This window comes from Nomascus leucogenys, chromosome 22a (assembly GCF_006542625.1).
Source record: "Nomascus leucogenys isolate Asia chromosome 22a, Asia_NLE_v1, whole genome shotgun sequence".
Lineage (NCBI taxonomy): Eukaryota > Metazoa > Chordata > Mammalia > Primates > Hylobatidae > Nomascus > Nomascus leucogenys.
Genome location: NC_044402.1, coordinates 56,689,527 through 56,707,500, shown reverse-complemented (window position 1 = coordinate 56,707,500; position 17,974 = coordinate 56,689,527). Strand labels below are relative to the sequence as shown.

At 40.3% G+C, this 17,974-nt stretch overlaps 1 protein-coding gene across 1 annotated transcript in view; it reads left to right on the top strand.

The window, feature by feature from the left end:
• The window catches only part of FKBP5 (FKBP prolyl isomerase 5), a 113,668-nt gene that overhangs the window by 47,256 nt on the left and 48,438 nt on the right, over positions 1–17,974 (top strand). Inside the window, exon 3 of the mRNA XM_030802745.1 lies at positions 3,039–3,183. Within this exon, the coding sequence (XP_030658605.1) occupies positions 3,039–3,183 (145 nt within the window). The remainder of the gene's footprint in view (positions 1–3,038; positions 3,184–17,974) is intronic.

The window sequence follows — 17,974 nt, the reverse complement described above, 5'->3', positions numbered from 1 at the left end:
AGGTTTGTGTAAGTACACTCTGCGATGTTCACATAAGGATGAAATCACCTAAGAACACATTTCTCAGAACATATCCCTGTCCTTAAGCGATGCATGACTGTGTGTGTTTCTTCACTCTATAGTTAATCATTTTCACGTGTGTTTCTTTTGTTTTGTTTCTTACAACAATGTGGTGAGACAATCAGAGCATCTTGAGTCTTCCATCTTATAAGTGAATAAACTGAATCTGAGAAAGGTTAAGTGGCTTTAGTCACATTAAGTAGTTATTTCTCCTACACCATTGTTAACATATATAAGTTTTGTATAGTTAAGTTTTGTTTTTCCTGAAAAGATTATCTGATGCATTCTAAATATTACCAGGATGCTGAGTTTTAATATCTCTTGTGCCAGCAATAGCAAGTAAGAATTTTTGTTTTGTATAACCTTGCTTATGTGAAAGCCTTCTGTGCCTGGATCTCTTCTGAATGTATGTGAATTGCTATTTATGTGCTAAGTCAAATTTTGGAGACTTGCAGCTATAGAATAAGGGCTTTATGCTGTAGACTTACCTCCTATTGTCTTCTTTTAGAAGGCTTCTCAACCTTGTAGCTATATAGTTACTCATCCTAAATTCCAGGAAGCTTCTAGAGACAGTGGAGACTTTGCAGGCTGTCCTCAGCATCTCCCTGCCTCTGTTTACGACTTCCCCTTTCATCTTTTCAGAGTGCCCACGCCCAGAGAACATGATCCCCAACTTGCCTCAGACCCTGTTTTGTTCTAGGGAGTAAATCTAATTGCAAGATTTTTAGGCTTATTAAGAAACATTTGAGATTTGAAGCCCTTTAAATTATATCATTTATCATTGTCTAGAGCCTTGGATTTCACCATGAGGCTTTTGGTTAAGATTTAAATGGGTCTAGTAACTGTGCGAGCTAGGGCAATTTAGTTAACCTCTCTGTAATTAAGTTCCTGTTTGTAAAATTAGAATAATAATGCCATCAACCTCATAGAGTTATTAAGATTAGGTGAAGCACTTAGCATAGTGCCTGTCCTATAGTAATCTATCTTATTAACTATTATGTATTTTAAAAAAAAGAACCAATGCTGGTTTGGAAATTCAGTAACTATCTGAGGAAGATAAAAGTTGGATTTATATTTTAAAAATAATAGAACCTAGATTGTGTTCTTAAGGCAACTCTAGATTTAGGCACAAATTCATCTTGCTAGGGAAGCCTGAAGTGATACCATAGTACCACTTGCTGGGGTGGATGGCCCTCTGACTCTGGTAGCCATTCATCCCAAATGCCCAGTTACTGTTTATAGTCCTAGAAATGCAGAGTCCTTCCACGTGAGGCTTACAGTTGAGCATAGCCTCCCAAATACCACATGCAGTTCATGAACATGAGCACTTGTAGAATATTGTGTAATATCTTTTAGATTAATGTTTTGAAACTCTTTTTTTCTTTTGAAGTCCTAGAAGGGCAGTAATGTTTCTTTGCCTTTAAAGAATGTTTGGGGCTGGGTGTAGTAGCTCATACCTGTAATCCCAGCACTTTAGGAGGCTGAGGCAGGAAAATCACTTGAACTCAGGAGTTCCAAGCCAGCCTGGGCAACATAGCAAGATCTCATCTCTACTAAAAATAAAAAAAATTAGCCAGGTGTGGTGGCATGTGCCTGTAGTCTCTGCTACTCGGGAGGCTGAGGTGGGATAATCACTTGAGCTGGGTGATAGAGGCTACAGTGAGCTATGGTTGTACCACCGCATGCACTCTAGCCTGGGTGAAAGAGCAAGACCCTGTCTCAAAAAACAAAATAAAGATGTTTGGGCTTTTGAGTTAAGAAAGCTGTGGAATTTAAGTTCACAGTGTTTATGTGATATTTATGTTAGGCAGAGGGTATACTTGTAAAAAAAGAATTTAGGAGCAAATAATCGAATTATTTAAATAAAACTCAAAGCAAACTCCTTCCCCAAAAAGATGTTCATCAGATGTTAGCTACCATCCTCTGTTATCTACCAAAAATGATTAATTTGGCATAGATGATTAACAAATTACACCATCACACACCTGGATTTGATTTTCTTCTCCCAGAACTGACCAACTACATTAGCAGCTTGCTCTGCCAAGAACAAAATAAATACACTGGATTTTACAATAGCTAAATACTTTACTAGAAAACAAGTTATTCAGTATCATATCAAGCAGTGCAATGATACTCATGTTTTTTACAGATAGACTATGTTTCAAATAATAGGAAATTTAACCTGTTTTACCAGGAAATTGGGCTTTCTGAAAATAAACAAGCAGAATCTAGTCAGAAGCTCATGTTTTTCGCAAAGGAGGGAAATAAAATTACACCTTTGAAGCTTTGCTTAAGCTTCTTTTTGAATATTTTTAAAAGTCCACTATTCTTTCTGGTCTAAGTCAGTGTGTATATGGACTAGCTCACAAGTCTGTGTTAGAGAGTTTAGTGTCAGGCGTGGTGGCTCATGCCTGTAATCTCAGCACTTTGAGAGGCCGAAGCGGGTGGATCACGAGGTCAGGAGTTCGAGACCAGCCTGGCCAACATGGTGAAACCCCCATCTCTACTAAAAATACAAAAATTAGCTGAGCATGCAGGCGCGCGCCTGTAATCCCAGCTACTCGGGAGGCTGAGGCAGGAGAATCGCTTGAACCTGGGAGGCGGAGGTTGCAGTGAGCCGAGATCACACCATTGCACTCCAGCCTGGGCGACAGGGTGAGACTCTGTCTCAAAAAAAAAAAAGAGGGTTTAGTGTCAAAATATAGGGCATTAAACCAATGAACAGGATTTATTGGTTAATTCTTTGAAGGAATAAATAGTGTGATAAGCAATAAAAGTAGATATAAAAGACAGGTTGGTAAAGGACAGTTTTCTAGCAATGAGTTACTGTGAGGAATGAAGGGAGGCATTAGAAAGAATGGATAATAGTATATTTGCAAATCTGCCTGGATGTCTTGGGATGGACTGTGTGAGCTTTTTATTCTCTGATTACAAATAAAAAGTTTCACCTCCGTTTTCTTAATGTTTGTCTTTTCTAGATTGTCAAAAGAGTGGGGAATGGTGACGAAACGCCGATGATTGGAGACAAAGTTTATGTCCATTACAAAGGAAAATTATCAAATGGAAAGAAGTTTGATTCCAGTCATGATAGAAATGAACCATTTGTCTTTAGTCTTGGCAAAGGTAAGAGGGTGTTTTTTTGAGTTGTGTTTTACTTAGCTTTATTACTATTTGTAATATATAGGAGCAGAGGATTCTATCCTTTCTAAAAGTAAAGATATTTTAGAGTAGTAGTACTCAAAGAATGGTCTGAGAATCCCTAGGGCTCCCTGAGATCTTTTTAGGGGGTCCCAAATGTCATTTATTTTCATAACAATACTAAGATATTATTTGCCTTTTTACTGTATTGACATTTGCACTGATGGTACAAAAGCTGCAGTGGTAAAAAACTGCTGGTTCCTTAACACAAATCAAGGCAGTGGTAACCAGCTGTTCCAGTAGTCATGGTATTTTCCACTGCCACTCCTTCACTATTTACATAAGGGAAAAAGCTAGTTTCACGTAAGAATGTCCTGATAAAGCAGTAAAAATTATTAGTTTTATTAAAACCCAATCTTTGAGTTTCACATCACTTTGATATTCTGTGACAGAAAGGGAAGCACGTGTAGAGCACTTCTGTACCCCAAAGTATGATAGTTGTCTCAAGGAAAAGTACTTGTGTTCTTGTTTTAGTTGAGATCTGAACTAACTGTGTTTATTTCATGAAATACCATTTTTACTTGAAAGGGCAAATCTGATTATGCAGACTTGATTCAGTATTTGGCAGGTGTTTTTCTGAGAATGAATGGAGTAAGTCTCTCACTTCAAGGAAAAACAACTGACAATGTTTTTTGCCATTAAGTTTTCAAGTAAAAATTATAGTTTAGGAGAACTCCTATTTGCCACTGTGGGCTTGACAGCTTCCGAAGACTTTTCTGATGAGATTGGTGGGTATTAATGAATGTGGTTTTAAATATACAATGAAATATGTCCACATTTGGAAGATCTGTATAACTAAGAACGAATATTTTCTCAGTGACCAATGCAAGATGTTACAAGATCATGTGTGAATAAACAATTCATTCAAAGTTAGACCAACAGATTTTAATGTAACAGTATGAAAAGTTCACTGGTACACTTTCAGTTTCCACATTGTAATTGACTTTTATGAATCTTACAACTTGTACAGTTTTGATGTAGTATCAGATAATTATATTCACAATTATCTAAAAGGTTGTTAAAGGGCTCCTACCCTTTTCAACTATCTATCTTTGTGGGTTTGGATTTTTTTTTCCATGTACTTCAACCAAAATTGCAACAGATGAATGCAGAAATAGATATGAGAATCTGGTTGTCTTGTGTTACAAGTCAAACACATTTCCACATGTATAACATTCTAAACGAGTGACACTCGTCTCACTAATTTTTTTTGTTTTGTTTTGGAAAATACAAAATATAAAAATACTTTGTACAAAATTAAATTACTTATATTAACATGGGGTTATTCTGAAATGAATTATTAAATAACTACTTTTTTACTAAATCTCAGTAGATATGTCAAATAAACAAAAGCTCTTTGGAGTCCTCAATTTTTAAGATGTTAAGGGGTAGGGCTCCTGAGGAAAGAAGGTTGAGAACTACTATTTTCAAGTATTAAGTATGATTTTTACTAATTTATTTTCAAATGCCTTTTTTTTTTTTTTTGACACACGGTCTCTATCTGTCACCTGGGCCGGCTCACTGTAGCCTCGACCTCTCAGGCTGAAGTGATCCTCCCACCTCAGCCCCGCAAATAGCTGGGAATACAGGTGCGTGCCACCATGTCTGGCTCGCTCTGCCGCCCAGGCTGGAGTGTAGTAACACCATCTCGGCCCACTGCAGCCTCCACTTCCCAGGTTCAAGCGAGATTGTCATGCCTAAGCCCCCCAAGTAGCTGGGAATACAGGCGTGCACCACCACGCCTGGCTAATTTTTGCGTTTTTTGTAGAGATGGGGCTTTGCCATGTTGGCCAGGCTGGCCGTGAACTCCTGACCTCAAGTGATCTGCCCACCTCAGTGCCCCCAAACACCTGGGATTACAGGCATGAGCCACCATGCCCAGCCTAATTTTTTTTTTTTTTTTTTTGTAGAGACAGGGTTTCCCCATGTTGCCCAGGCTAGTCTTGAACTCCTGGGCTCAAGCAATCTGCCCGCCTCAGCCTCCTAAAGTGCTAGGATTATAGGCATGAGCCACCACACCTGGCCTCAAATGCTGTTAAATGTCTTTAGTTCATTTAATATTCTTATTTTTTAATCTTGTAGGAATAATAGCCCATATATCAAATTAAACTTTGTAGAACATGTGGCCTATTGGAAGTTGGTGGCTGAGTTACATCTTTTATTCTCGTCTGCCACAGACAAGCAACTGTAGTTTGTTCCTAGATTAGGGAAAAAAGAAGTATTCCCCCTATTCACCACCATGGCTATGTGTGGACTTCATTCCTTGTCCTTCAGCTCTGTATCTAGTTGAATTGCTAACTAAGCATAGATCTGGAAAGGAAATATAGTAAGCAGGAACTGAGGAATTACTTTCTGTCTCTTGCCACTCAGCCTTCCCTGCTTCCTGTATCAGTTGTGTGCCTGGTGAATTCTGCTTCCCGTCCAGCTGTGCTCTTTCCAAGCTCCAGTTCTGGCCATGCCCTTGCTCCCTTCTCCTTTGGGTCTTTAGTAGGTTAATGGCTCATGAGATATTAATTTTTTGTTTGAATAAGATAGCAGTAAAAATCAAATACAGTCTTGTGGCAGATAATTATGACAGTTATTTTAGAATTTTGTTGTCGTTGTTGTTGATTTAGGGATATGAACCTCCAGGGCTGCCAGAATGGGTATGGCATCATTATTTAGATGACCTGAGAGTGAGTGACCTTGGCAGACCCCCTTGTTCCTGCCACCCGCTAAATCCTTACTCTATGCTTAGAATTCCTGTCTTAAAGAAGTTGAGAGTTAAGATAACAGGTCCTTTTAGCAGTTATCTTGGTGAGCAGAATTAAGAATTGTTGAGAATTTATATTGGTATCTTCTCTACTGAGATTTTCTCAGTAAAACACTATAGTGAATGAGTTTCCTGGAATTTTAAGCAGAGTGAGAAGATTTTCTGAGTTTTTTTTGTTTTGTTTTGTTTTGTTTTTGTGTGTGTGTGACAGTCTTGCTGTCGCCCAGGCTGGAGTGCAGTGGCGCGATCTCGGCTGACTGCAGGCTCCGCCCCCCGGGGTTCACGCCATTCTCCTGCCTCAGCCTCCTGAGTAGCTGGGACTACAGGCGAGTTTTTTTTTTAAATACAAGTTGGGAGAAAAAAAGAGGCAACTTTCAGTTGACTTTCTACCTCTGACACACCTGTCTAGAGTCAGTGCGGTCTCATGGGAAAAGCTTCCAGCTGGGCGTTAGGAAGCCAGGGTTCCTGTCTTCCCTGTTCCTTGTGGTGTGTTAACATGAGTAAGCCACTAAATCTTACCTGCTTCTGTAAAAAGAAGTCTGTAGAGAGCCTATGTGATTCTATTCATGTTCCTTCTGTAAAGAATGCAGGAACAAAAACCATAAAAGACTAATACCAACACAAAGAGACCCTTAGAGGCCTCCTTAAGATGGTAATTGGAAATACTAGGATAGAGCAGTATACCTCTGGTAAAACATCTATAACATAATGTATTTAGTTGCCTACAAAACAAGAAACATTGGTTAGGCAATGTATAGTTTCGTGGGGTTTTTTTTCCTTTTTTTTTTTTTGAGATGGAATCTCACTCTGTAGCCCAAGCTGAAGTGCAGTGGCATGATCTTGGCTCACTGCAACGTCTGCCTCTGGGGCTCAAGTGATTCTCATGCCTCAGCCTCCCCAGTATCTGGGACTACAGGTGTGCACCACCACACTTGGCTAATTTTTTGTGTTTTAGTAGAGACAGGGTTTCACCATGTTGCCAGGGTGATCTCGAACTCTTGAGCTCAGGTGATCCGCCTGCCTTATCCTCCCAAAGTGCTGGGATTACAGGCGTGAGCCACTGCGCCCGGACTATAGTTTTATACTTATATTTTATAGCAGTAGGAAAAAAAAAAAAATGAAGAAAATAATACAAATGGACAGTAGCATAAATATTATTCATCGAACTCCCTTGATCCCTTATATTGTACCTCTCCCAAGGGAATAAATAGAAATATTTCAATGGAAAGTCATCCTAATTTGGGGATTCTAGTATGACTTCAGTATTTAACATAGAACTATAAGAGCCTATCTGTAAAAATCCCATTGAAAAGATAAACATATCATAAAATATGTAAACAAATTCAAGCTATACCTACACTTGCTTTGTATCTGTCTTTTGCTTTGTGTATGTCTGTTGCTTTTATCATACCATCTTTTTTTCTTTTCTTTTTTTTTTTCTTTTTGAGACAGAGTTTTACTCTTGTTGCCCACGCTGGAGTGCAATGGCATGATCTCAGCTCACTGTGACCTCCGCCTCCCAGGTTCAAGCAATTCTCCTGCCTCAGCCTCCCAAGTAGCTGGGATTACAGGCACGTGCCACCACACCTGGCTAATTTTGTATTTTTAGTAGAGACGGAGTTTCACCATGTTGGCCAGGCTGGTTTTGAACTCCTGACCTCAAGAGATCCACCCGTTTTGGCCTCCCAACGTGCTGGGATTACAGGCGTGAGCTACCGTGCCTGGCCAGCCGTACCATCTTTTAAACTCTATTCTTTACTTTCTTCATCTAAGGTTATGATAATCATATATACTACATATATTATATATGATTATATAAGTATATATTATTATGTTGAGTATTAAGATAATGTACACCATCGCCTAGCATTCAGCCTAACAAATGGTAAGCACTCAGATGTTGATTATCATTGTGGCAGTGTTAGGATTATTGACTAGTTTTATAATGGAATGGTAAAAGCTGTGTTATAACATCTTGGGTCCTAACTTCATCTGTTGACTATGCATGCATACAAACCTTTGAAACAATGCTCAACCATCTTGCTTAGCCCCAGGAAGTTGGGAAAGACAGAATCAATCTAAGGGAACTGATTATTACTACTGTGGAATATGTTACAGAAATTAGAGTGAAGAGGTGATGGTTTCCCTAACTAGGTTTTCTTAACTAAATATTACCGGTTGTGAATTATTAGAACTGGTCATAGCCCATTTAAAAAGAAGCTGAATTAAGAATGAGGATTTTCATACATACTTCTATAATAGGGGTTCTGTTCTTTTACCCTCCTCCCCCCAGCAAATATGTTTTCTCTAAAATGGAAGAGGGCAGTAGATTTGGAGGATGAAAGAATTATTTCTACCCTTTTTTTTTTTTTTTTTTTTTTTTGAGACAGAGTCTCGCTCTGTCACCCAGGCTGGAGTACAATGGTGTGATCTCCGCTCACTGCAACCTCCGCCTCCCAGGTTCAAGCGATTCTCTTGTCTCAGCCTCCCAAGTAGCTGGGACTACAGGTGCATACCACCACGCCTGGCTAATTTTTGTATTTTTAGTAGAGATGGGGTTTCACCATGTTGGCCACAATGGTCTTGATCTCCTGACCTTATGATCCACCCACCTCGGCCTCCCCTAAAAAGTATTTTTATGTCCTTTTGCAGTCACTTTCCCTCCTGGACCCTGAGCCCCAGGCAGTCACTAACTTGGTTTCTGTTACTATAATTTTGCCTTTTGTAGAATTTCATATAAACAGAATCTTGTATTATCTTTGGTGTTTGACTTCTTTCACTTAACATAATGACTTTGGGATTCATGCATGTTGAATTCCTGAGAAGTATTCCACAATTTGAGAATGCCACAGTTTGTTCACCCATTCAAAAATAGGACATTTGGTTGTTTGCAATTTGGGGCTATTCAGTTTTTCATATCTTTACTGACACGTAGTATTGTCGATCTTTTTAACTTCAGCCATTCTAGTAAGTATGAAGTAGTATCTCACCTTGGTTTTTGTTTGCATTTCCCTGATGACTGGTGATGATTGAGGGTCTCTCTTCTTGTGCCTAGTTGGCATTTGTATGTTTTCTTTTGTAAAGTGTCTGTTCAGATCTTCTGCCCATTTTAAAACATCAGTTGTTTGTCTTACTGAGTTGTACTTAAAAGGACAAGCACTTTGGCAAATATGATCTCCCAGTCTATCTTGCCTTTTTATTTTCTTAATTAGTCTTCGGAAAAGTAAAAGTTTTTACTTCTGATGAAGTCAGCTTTATCAGTTTTTTCTTTTATGGTTTGGTTACCTACTGTTATTAACCATTTTTGGTTTGATGTGATTTTTTGTTTACTATATTACAGACTAAGGTACAGAGAAGCTTGGTAAATTGCCCAAGGCCATACAGTAAGTGGCAGAGCCAGGATTCAAATCCAGGTAGTCTTTCTTAAGTTATGAAACATAGCCCAGGCCGGGCGCGGTGGCTCACGCCTGTAATCCCAGCACTTTGGTAGTCGAGGCGGGCGGATCACGAGGTCAGGAGATCGAGACCATCCTGGCTAACACGGTGAAACCCCGTCTCTACTAAAAATACAAAAAGTTAGCTGGGTGAGGTGGCGGGTGCCTGTAGTCCCAGCTACTCGGGAGGCTGAGGCAGGAGAATGGCGTGAACCCTGGGGGGCGGAGCCTGCAGTGAGCTGAAATCGCACCACTGCACTCCAGCCTGGGCAACAGCGAGACTCTGTCTCAAAAAAAAAAAAAATAGACCAAACCAGGTACAGAAATGAAGTAGGTCCTGGTTAGCAGTATTTATCGAGTGCCTGATATACAGTAGAAATTTTTCTTTTTTTTTTTTGAGACGGAGTCTCGCTCTCGCTCAGGCTGGAGTGCAGTGGCACGATCTCGGCTCACTGCAACCTCTGCCTCCCGGGTTCAAGTGATTCTTCTGCCTCAGCCTCCTGAGTAGCTGGGATTACAGGCATGCACCACCATGCCTGGCTAATTTTTATATTTTTAGTAGAGACGGGGTTTCACCACGTTGGCCAGGATGATCTCAATCTCCTGACCTCATGATCCGCCCGTCTTGGCCTCCCAAAGTGCTGGTATTACAGAGGTGAGCCACTGCACCCAGCCACAGTAGACATTTCTTACCAGTAATGATATGTCATAGTTAATAAGGTTTATCAAAAGCACTGGCGCTTATGTTTGCTCACCCGCACGCTCTCTCTCTCTCTCCCTCTCTCTCTTCCTCCTCCCTCTTTCTCTCTCTCTTTCTCTCCAGAGACTTGCTCTGTTATCAGGGCTGGAATGCAATGGCGCCATCATAACTCACTGCAGCATTGAACTCCTAGGCTTCAGTGATCCTCCTGCCTCAGCCTCCCAGAGTGCTGGGATTACAAGCATGAGTCACTACACTCAGCCAATATATTCTTAATATCTGTTTACTTTTTTTTACATGCAGTTTAGGAGCATTCAGGAGATTTGTAAGGAAACTTTTAGGCTAAAATATTTGATTTTTCTAATTGTCCCCAAAAATGTGAGCCAGAAAGACAGCAAACTTTAAGAAAGTACTTACTTTGGTTTTTCCTGGTACTTTGCGATAGAAGAGGAATGCTTCCAATTTCCACTGCTGAGTGGATATCAGGGAGGAGCTGATTTAGGCTGTGGAAAGCTGAGCAAATTTCTCACTCCATTTAAATTCGATATTACATCATGCCTTTGTTCTTTTTTTGAGTACAATGTTGTGGTGCTATAGTTCTTTGCAAAGAGTAATTAAAACATGACCCCTGCCTTCAAGTAGGTAACAATTTAGTCTGGCAGAGTTGATCCTTAAGGCTGTCCCAGGACAGATATGCTACCATGTCTGTTTTCTTTCCCTGTTTTTTTTTTAAATTATAAGCCATGAAGGTGGGGAGAGATTATCCTGTGATTAGTTCTCTTAGTAGTTAGAGAAATGACAAAAATACAATGTAACATAAGATATGAACACTTTAAAAGAGTCTTAAACATAAATTACTGTAATCTCAGCAGTTTGGGAGGCCAAGGCAGGAGGATCAGTTGAACCCACGGGTTCAAGACCAGCCTGGACAACATGGTGAAACCCCATCTCTACAAAAAATACAAAAATTAGCCAGGTGTGGTGGTGCACGTCTATAGTCCCAGCTTACTCAGGAGGCTGAGATGGGAAGATCACTGGAGCCCAGGAGATCAAAGCTGCAGTGAGCTATGATCACACGCCTTCACTCCAGCCTGGGTGACAGAGCGAGACACTGACTCAAAACAAAATACGTAAATTAATTTGTTTAATTTATGATTAGTTACTATTGGTAGGGAGTAGGGGTGATTATTAGAGCCCTTTTATAGCTATTTTAAAATAAAACTAGGCCAGGTGTGGTGGCTCATGCCTGTAATGCTGGCACTTTGGGAGGCTGAGGCGGGCAGATCACCCGAGTTTAGAAGTTCAAGACCAGCCTGGCCAACATAGTGAAACCCCGTCTCTACTACAAATACAAAAATTAGCCAGTGTGGTGGCACGTGCCTGTAGTCCCAGCTACTAGGGAGGCTGAGGCAGGAGAATCACTTGAGCCCGGGAGTGGAGGTTGCATTAAGCCAAGATTGTGCCATTGCACTCCAGCCTGGGTGACAGAGCGAGACTCCGTCTCAAAAAAACAAAAACAAAACCTAAAATATATGAGGAAAAAGTATACAGGAAACATAATTTGCTTTATTTAGTATAAAAAGAAGAAAGGATGTCTGTATTATCTATTATATGAGGTTTTTCTTATTTTTAACATAAAAATTAGCAGAATATGCAAGTAGTTAAAATAGAGATCAGAAATTGGTACTAAGTCCTAGGAATCCCTCAAGGAAGGTGAAGCAGGAATGAATCAGATGCATTTTTATTACCTGAAGCTTATTAGTGATTAACCTTAAGTGTTTGTCAACTTTTATATTTTGAAAGGAAATCTTTTACAGTTAAAATATTTACCTTTCTTGTTCTCCTTTTCTACTCCCATATGAAAAAGTAATTTTTTTTCTGTATGATATGGTGTAGCTTTCATCCTATAGTGTGTTCAAGATGCTCATATTCAAATGTAAACGTACATTTAAAAGGTATTGATTTTTCAACAAGGGTGCCAAGACCATTCAGTGGGAGAAAGAACAGTCTTTTCAACAAATGCTGTTGGAAAAGCTAGATACCCACATGTAAAAGAATGAAATTGGGTCCTTATCTTACACCATCTGCAAAAATTAACTCAAAATGGATCAAAGACCTAAACGCAAGATCTAAACCTATAAAACTCCCATAAGAATATGGAGGAAGGCCGGGCACAGTGGCTCACACCTATAATGCCAGCACTTTGGGAGGTTGAGGCGGGCGGATCACCTGAGGTTAGGAATTCAAGACCAGCCCTGACCAATATGGTGAAACCCCGTCTCTACTTAAAAAAAAAAAAAAAAAATTAGCTGGGCATGGTGGCGCATGCCTGTAATCCCAGCTACTTGGGAGGCAGAGGCAGGAGAATCACTTGAACCCGGGAGGCAGAGGTTGCAGTGAGCCAAGATCACACCATTGCACTCCAGCCTAGGCAACAAGAACAAAACTATGTCTCAAAAAAAAGAAAAAAGAAAAGATAAAGCATATGGAGGAAAGGCTTCATGACATTGGATTTTGCAGTGGTTTCTTGGCATGACATCAAAAGTACAGGCAACAAAAGTAAAACAATTAAACATAAATTACTGTACATCATAAATTAAACATAAATTAGAATACATCAAAATTAAAAACTTTTGTGCATCAAACAGTAACAGAATGAAAGGCAGCCTATAGAATGGGAGAAAAATGTTTGCAAATCTTATATCTGATAAGGGGTTAATATCCAGAATACAAAAACAACTCCTATAACTCAACAAAAACAACGAAATAGCCCAATTTAAAAATGGGTAAAGGACCAGTTGCAATGGCCATACCTGTAATCCCAGCATTTTGGGAGACCTAGGTGGGAGGATCACTTAGAGGCCAGGAGTTCAAGAACAGTCTGGGCAACATAGCAATACCCTGTCTCTAAAAACTTTTTAAAAACTGGGCAAAGGACTTGAAATTTCTCCAGAGAAGATATAAAAATGGACAATGAAAAGATGTTCAACGTCACTAATCATTAGGGAAATGCAAGTCAAAACCACAGTGAAGTATCACCCTTATACCAGTTAGAATGGGTACTATTAAAAAAAGAGAAAACAACAAGTGTTGATGAGGATGTAGAGAAATTGGAACGCTTATGCACTGTTGGTGGGAATGTAAAATAGTGCAGCTGCTGTGGAAAACGGTATGGAAGTTCCTCAAAAAATTAAAAATAGTTACCATGTTGATCTAGCAATGCTACTCGTGGGCATATAACCAACAGAATTGAAAGCAGGGTCTTGAAGAGATATTTGTACCCTCATATTTGTAGCAGCATTATTAACAGCAACCAAAAGGTGGAAGCAACTCAAGTGTCCTTCAATAGATGAATAGATAAACAAAATGTGATATAAACGTACAGTGGAATATTTACGTTTTAAAGAAAAATTCTGGCAGGTGCTACAACATGAATGAACCTTGAGGGCGATATACTAAGTGAAGTAATCCAGTGACAAAAAGACAAGTACTGTCTGATTCCACTTATATAAGTTATCTATCTAGAGTAGTCAAATTCATAAAAACAAAGTAGAATAGAAGTTGCCAAAGATTAGGGAAGGAGGAAATGTTTAATGGGTATAAAATTTTAGTTTTGCAAGACGAAAAAGTTCTGGAGATTGGTTGCACAACAATGTGAATATACTTAAAAATAGTGAACTGTGCACTTTAAAATAGCTAAGGTGGTAAATTCGTTTTTTTTCCCCACGATTAAGCGTTTTTTTTTTTTTTAACTCAAGGAGAAAACATTAGTCAGAATGTTCTGAAGTGGTCACTATAGTCTTTACTGTAAATGAAAGTGTTAAGTGATTAAAATGTTGTATCTTAAAATATGTTATATAATTTTTTAAAACCAGAAAAAAGTGTAACATTACAGAAGGAAGAAAAAGTATAATGCATTGCTTTTATACTGGGCTTTGTACGCTTTTAAACTTTTTCGCCTGCCTATAGTTACATACATATAAAAAGCGTTTAAATTCAGTAATAGCTATATTACACATTTGTATACATATACTTGTTTTATATTTTATTACAAATGGAATAAGACTCCTGAAATTGATAAATTGTGTATAAGCTAGTAAAATTGAAGCCCAGATCAAGTGTAAGAATAAATTGACGTGCCCAGGCACGGTGGCTCACGCCTGTAATCCCAGCACTTTGGGAGGCCGAGGCAGGCAGATCACGAGGTCAGGAGATCGAGACCATCCTGGCTAACATGATGAAACTCCGTCTCTACTAAAAATACAAAAAATTAGCCAGGCGTGGTGGTGGGCACCTGTAGTCCCAGCTACTTGGGAGGCTGAGGCAGGAGAATGGCGTGAACCCGGGAAGTGGAGCTTGTGGTGAGCAGAGATTATGCCACTGCACCCCAGCCTGGGTGACAAAGTGAGACTCTGTCTCAAAAAAATAAATAAATAAATAAAATAAATTGACATTATATATTCTTGGTGTTTTTTGTTTTGTTTTGTTTTTTGTTGTTTTTTTTTGAGACGGAGTCTTGCTCTGTCACCCAGGCTGGAGTGCAGTGGCATAATCTCTGCTCACCACAAGCTCCACTTCCCGGGTTCACGCCATTCTCCTGCCTCAGCCTCCCAAGTAGCTGGGACTACAGGCGCCCACCACCACGCCTGGCTAATTTTTTGTATTTTTAGTAGAGACGGAGTTTCATCATGTTAGCCAGGATGGTCTCGATCTCCTGACCTCGTGATCTGCCTGCCTCGGCCTCCCAAAGTGCTGGGATTACAGGCGTGAGCCACTGCACTGGCCTATTCTTGGAGTATGTTACCTATGACTGAGATCCTGAAGATTAAGAACCTTTAAAATGTTTATGCTTTGGGGGTTGGGCATGGTGGCTCACAACTGTAATCCCAGCACTTCGGGAGGCCGAGGTGGGCAGACCACTTGAGGTCAGGAGTTTGAGACCAGCCTGACCAACATGGTGAAACCCTGTCTGTACCAAAAAATACAAAAATTACCTAAGCGTAGTGGCACGTGCCTGTAATCCCAGCTACTTGGGAGTCTGAGGCACGAGAATCGCTTGAACCCTGGAGGCAGAGGTTGCCATGAGCCAAGATCGTGCCACTGCACTCCAGCCTGGGCAACAAAGTGAGACCCTGTCTCAAAAAGAAGAAAATATTTATGCTTTTGGTCCAGTAATTCTACATCTAGGAATTTAACCTAAGGAAATGTGGTGTAGAAGCTTGCTTAACCCACTCCAGACTAATTGATGCTCTCCATTCTGTTTGCATATATACTGAGTGATACAACTGGTTTCCTGTTCTGTGGTGTGGTCCCACACGCTGCTCCCATCAGTGAGTGGGCCTTGTCAGTGCCCTGCAGCCACAGACCACTAGGAACACACCTATAGTTGAACACGTTCGTTCATTACTTGTGAGGGAGGATGCACACCATGCGAACTGTGGAGTATCTCAGTAAGAGTGTTAGAAGGAATATTTTATAGGACTTGAGCTTGTATTAGGTGATTTTGGGGAGTTTAAGAAAGCAGAGCTTTCTCGATTGGATGCTGTTAGGATGTGGAGTGATTTATGTTTGGGTATCTTAATAAATCTTATTAGGATGTGGGCCAACTAGAGTAGAGTGAGACCAAAGCTAGAACTGGTAGAGAAGCAGAAGTCACTCATATTAGCCAGGAGAGGGGGATGTTTAGTATTTTGTAAAATGCTCAGTGACCTTGTTTTTTTCCTCTGGGCTTAGACAAAAAAAATTTTTTTTTTCTTTTTTGAAATGGGGCTGGAGTGCAGTGGTGTGATCTCAGCTCACTGCAACCTCCACCTCCCAGGTTCAAGCAATTCTCCTGCCTCAGCCTCCCAAGTAGCTAGGATTACAGGCGTGAGCCACCGCGCCCAGCCAGACAAAATTTTGAAGTATTTTTGTTTTGTCTCACTTGAACACAGTCTCAGAGTGACCTTGTCTCATGTTGATATTTTGCGAGATTGTTTATGTCCCACAGGAGAATAATGTGGCCTCCCTATGATCCCTGGGCCAGCGTCAGACAGCACTGAGGTCCAGCTGTAAGTGTTCAAGCAGTTTCCAGATGTTGGGGAGGCTACTTTTTCTTTCTCAAACTGTTGTTAAGAATCAGTTGAAGCCAGGTGCCTGTAGTCTCAGCCACTCAGAAGCTGAGGTGGGAGGATCACTTGAGCTAGGAGTTTGAGTCCAGCCTGAGCAACATAGCAAGACCCTGTCTCTTAAAAAGGAAAAAAACTGGGCTGATGCAATGGCTCACACCTGTAGTCCCAGAACTTTGGAAAGCTGAAGCAGGAGTATCACTTGAGGCTAGGAGTTCAAGACCAACCTGGGCAATGTAGCAAGACTCCATATCTACAGAAAAGCATGGTGGTATTCACCTGTAGTCCTAGCTACTAGGGAGGCAGAGGCAGGAGGTTCTCTTGAGCCCAGGAGTTCAAGACCAGCCTGGGCAACATGGTGAGACTCTGTCTACAAAAAAAAAAAAAAAAGAAGAAGAAAATTAGCCTAATGTGGTGATACATGTCTGTAGTCCCAGCTACTTGGGAGGCTACGGTGGGAGGACTGCTTGAGCCTGGGAGGTTGAGGCTGCAGTAAGCTATACTCACACCACTGCACTCTAGTCTGTGTGACAGAGCAAGACCCTGTCTCTTAAAAAAAAAAAAAAAAAAAAGCCATTTCATAAAGACAGTTGGGCAATAACTATCAAATTTAAAATGCATATCATCTTTGCACTTTCAGGAAATTACCCTCCAAATATATTTATCCAAAGTAGGCAAACATACATGGACAAGTAATCTCATTAGATTACTGTTGGTAATATATGCATCAATAGAAGATTGTAGTATTATACACCCATTAAGAATGAGGTAGGTCTATTTGCATTTATTATGATGATGATGTCTTTCCTTTATCAAATACATATTATGTGCCGGGCACCGTGCCATGCATTTGATGTGTTTTATCTAATAATTCTTTTTTATTTTTTATTTTTTGAGATGGAGTCTTGCTCTTTCGCCCGGGCTGGAGTGCAGTGGTGCGATCTCGGCTCACTGAAAGCTGTGCCTCCCGGGTTCACGCCATTCTCCTGCCTCAGCCTCCCGAGTAGCTGGAACTACAGGCGCCCGCCACCATGCCTGGCTGATTTTTTGTATTTTTAGTGGAGATGGGGTTTCACCATGTTAGCCAGGGTGGTCTCGATCTCCTGACCTCGTGATCCGCCCGCCTCGGCCTCCCAAAGTGCTGCGATTACAGGCGTGAGCCACCGCGCCCGGCCTTATCTAATAATTCTTAAAACAAGTATTAATATATGGCAAGTACTGTTATTATTTACATTTTGCAGGTGAGGAGACAAAGCACGGAGATTAAATAACTTGCACAAGTTTACACAGATAGTAAAGGGCAAACTTGGTATTCAAATCCATGTATTCTGAAGTTAGAGTATGCTGCATTTTTGACCTCTAAAATATACATCCTCCTTTCTACTGATGGAGAAAGAGGATGAAGATATATAATAAATGAAAAAGTAGTTCAGAACTGAATGTCTAGTTTGCTGTCATTTGTATTTTAAATTTTTTTAAAAAGTGACAGCACACAGTAGGATACCAAAGAAACGTAACAGTGACTTATAAGGAGCAGATGGATGGCCTTTCAGCTTTACTTTCCATCTCTTTCATGGATGTTTTAATAATAGGCATGTATTACTTGATTTTTTTTTTTTTTTTGAGACGGAGTCTCGCTCTGTCACCTAGTCTGGAGTGCAGTGACATAATCATTGCTCACCGTAGCCTCTTACTCCTAGGCTCAAGCTATTCTCCTGTCTTA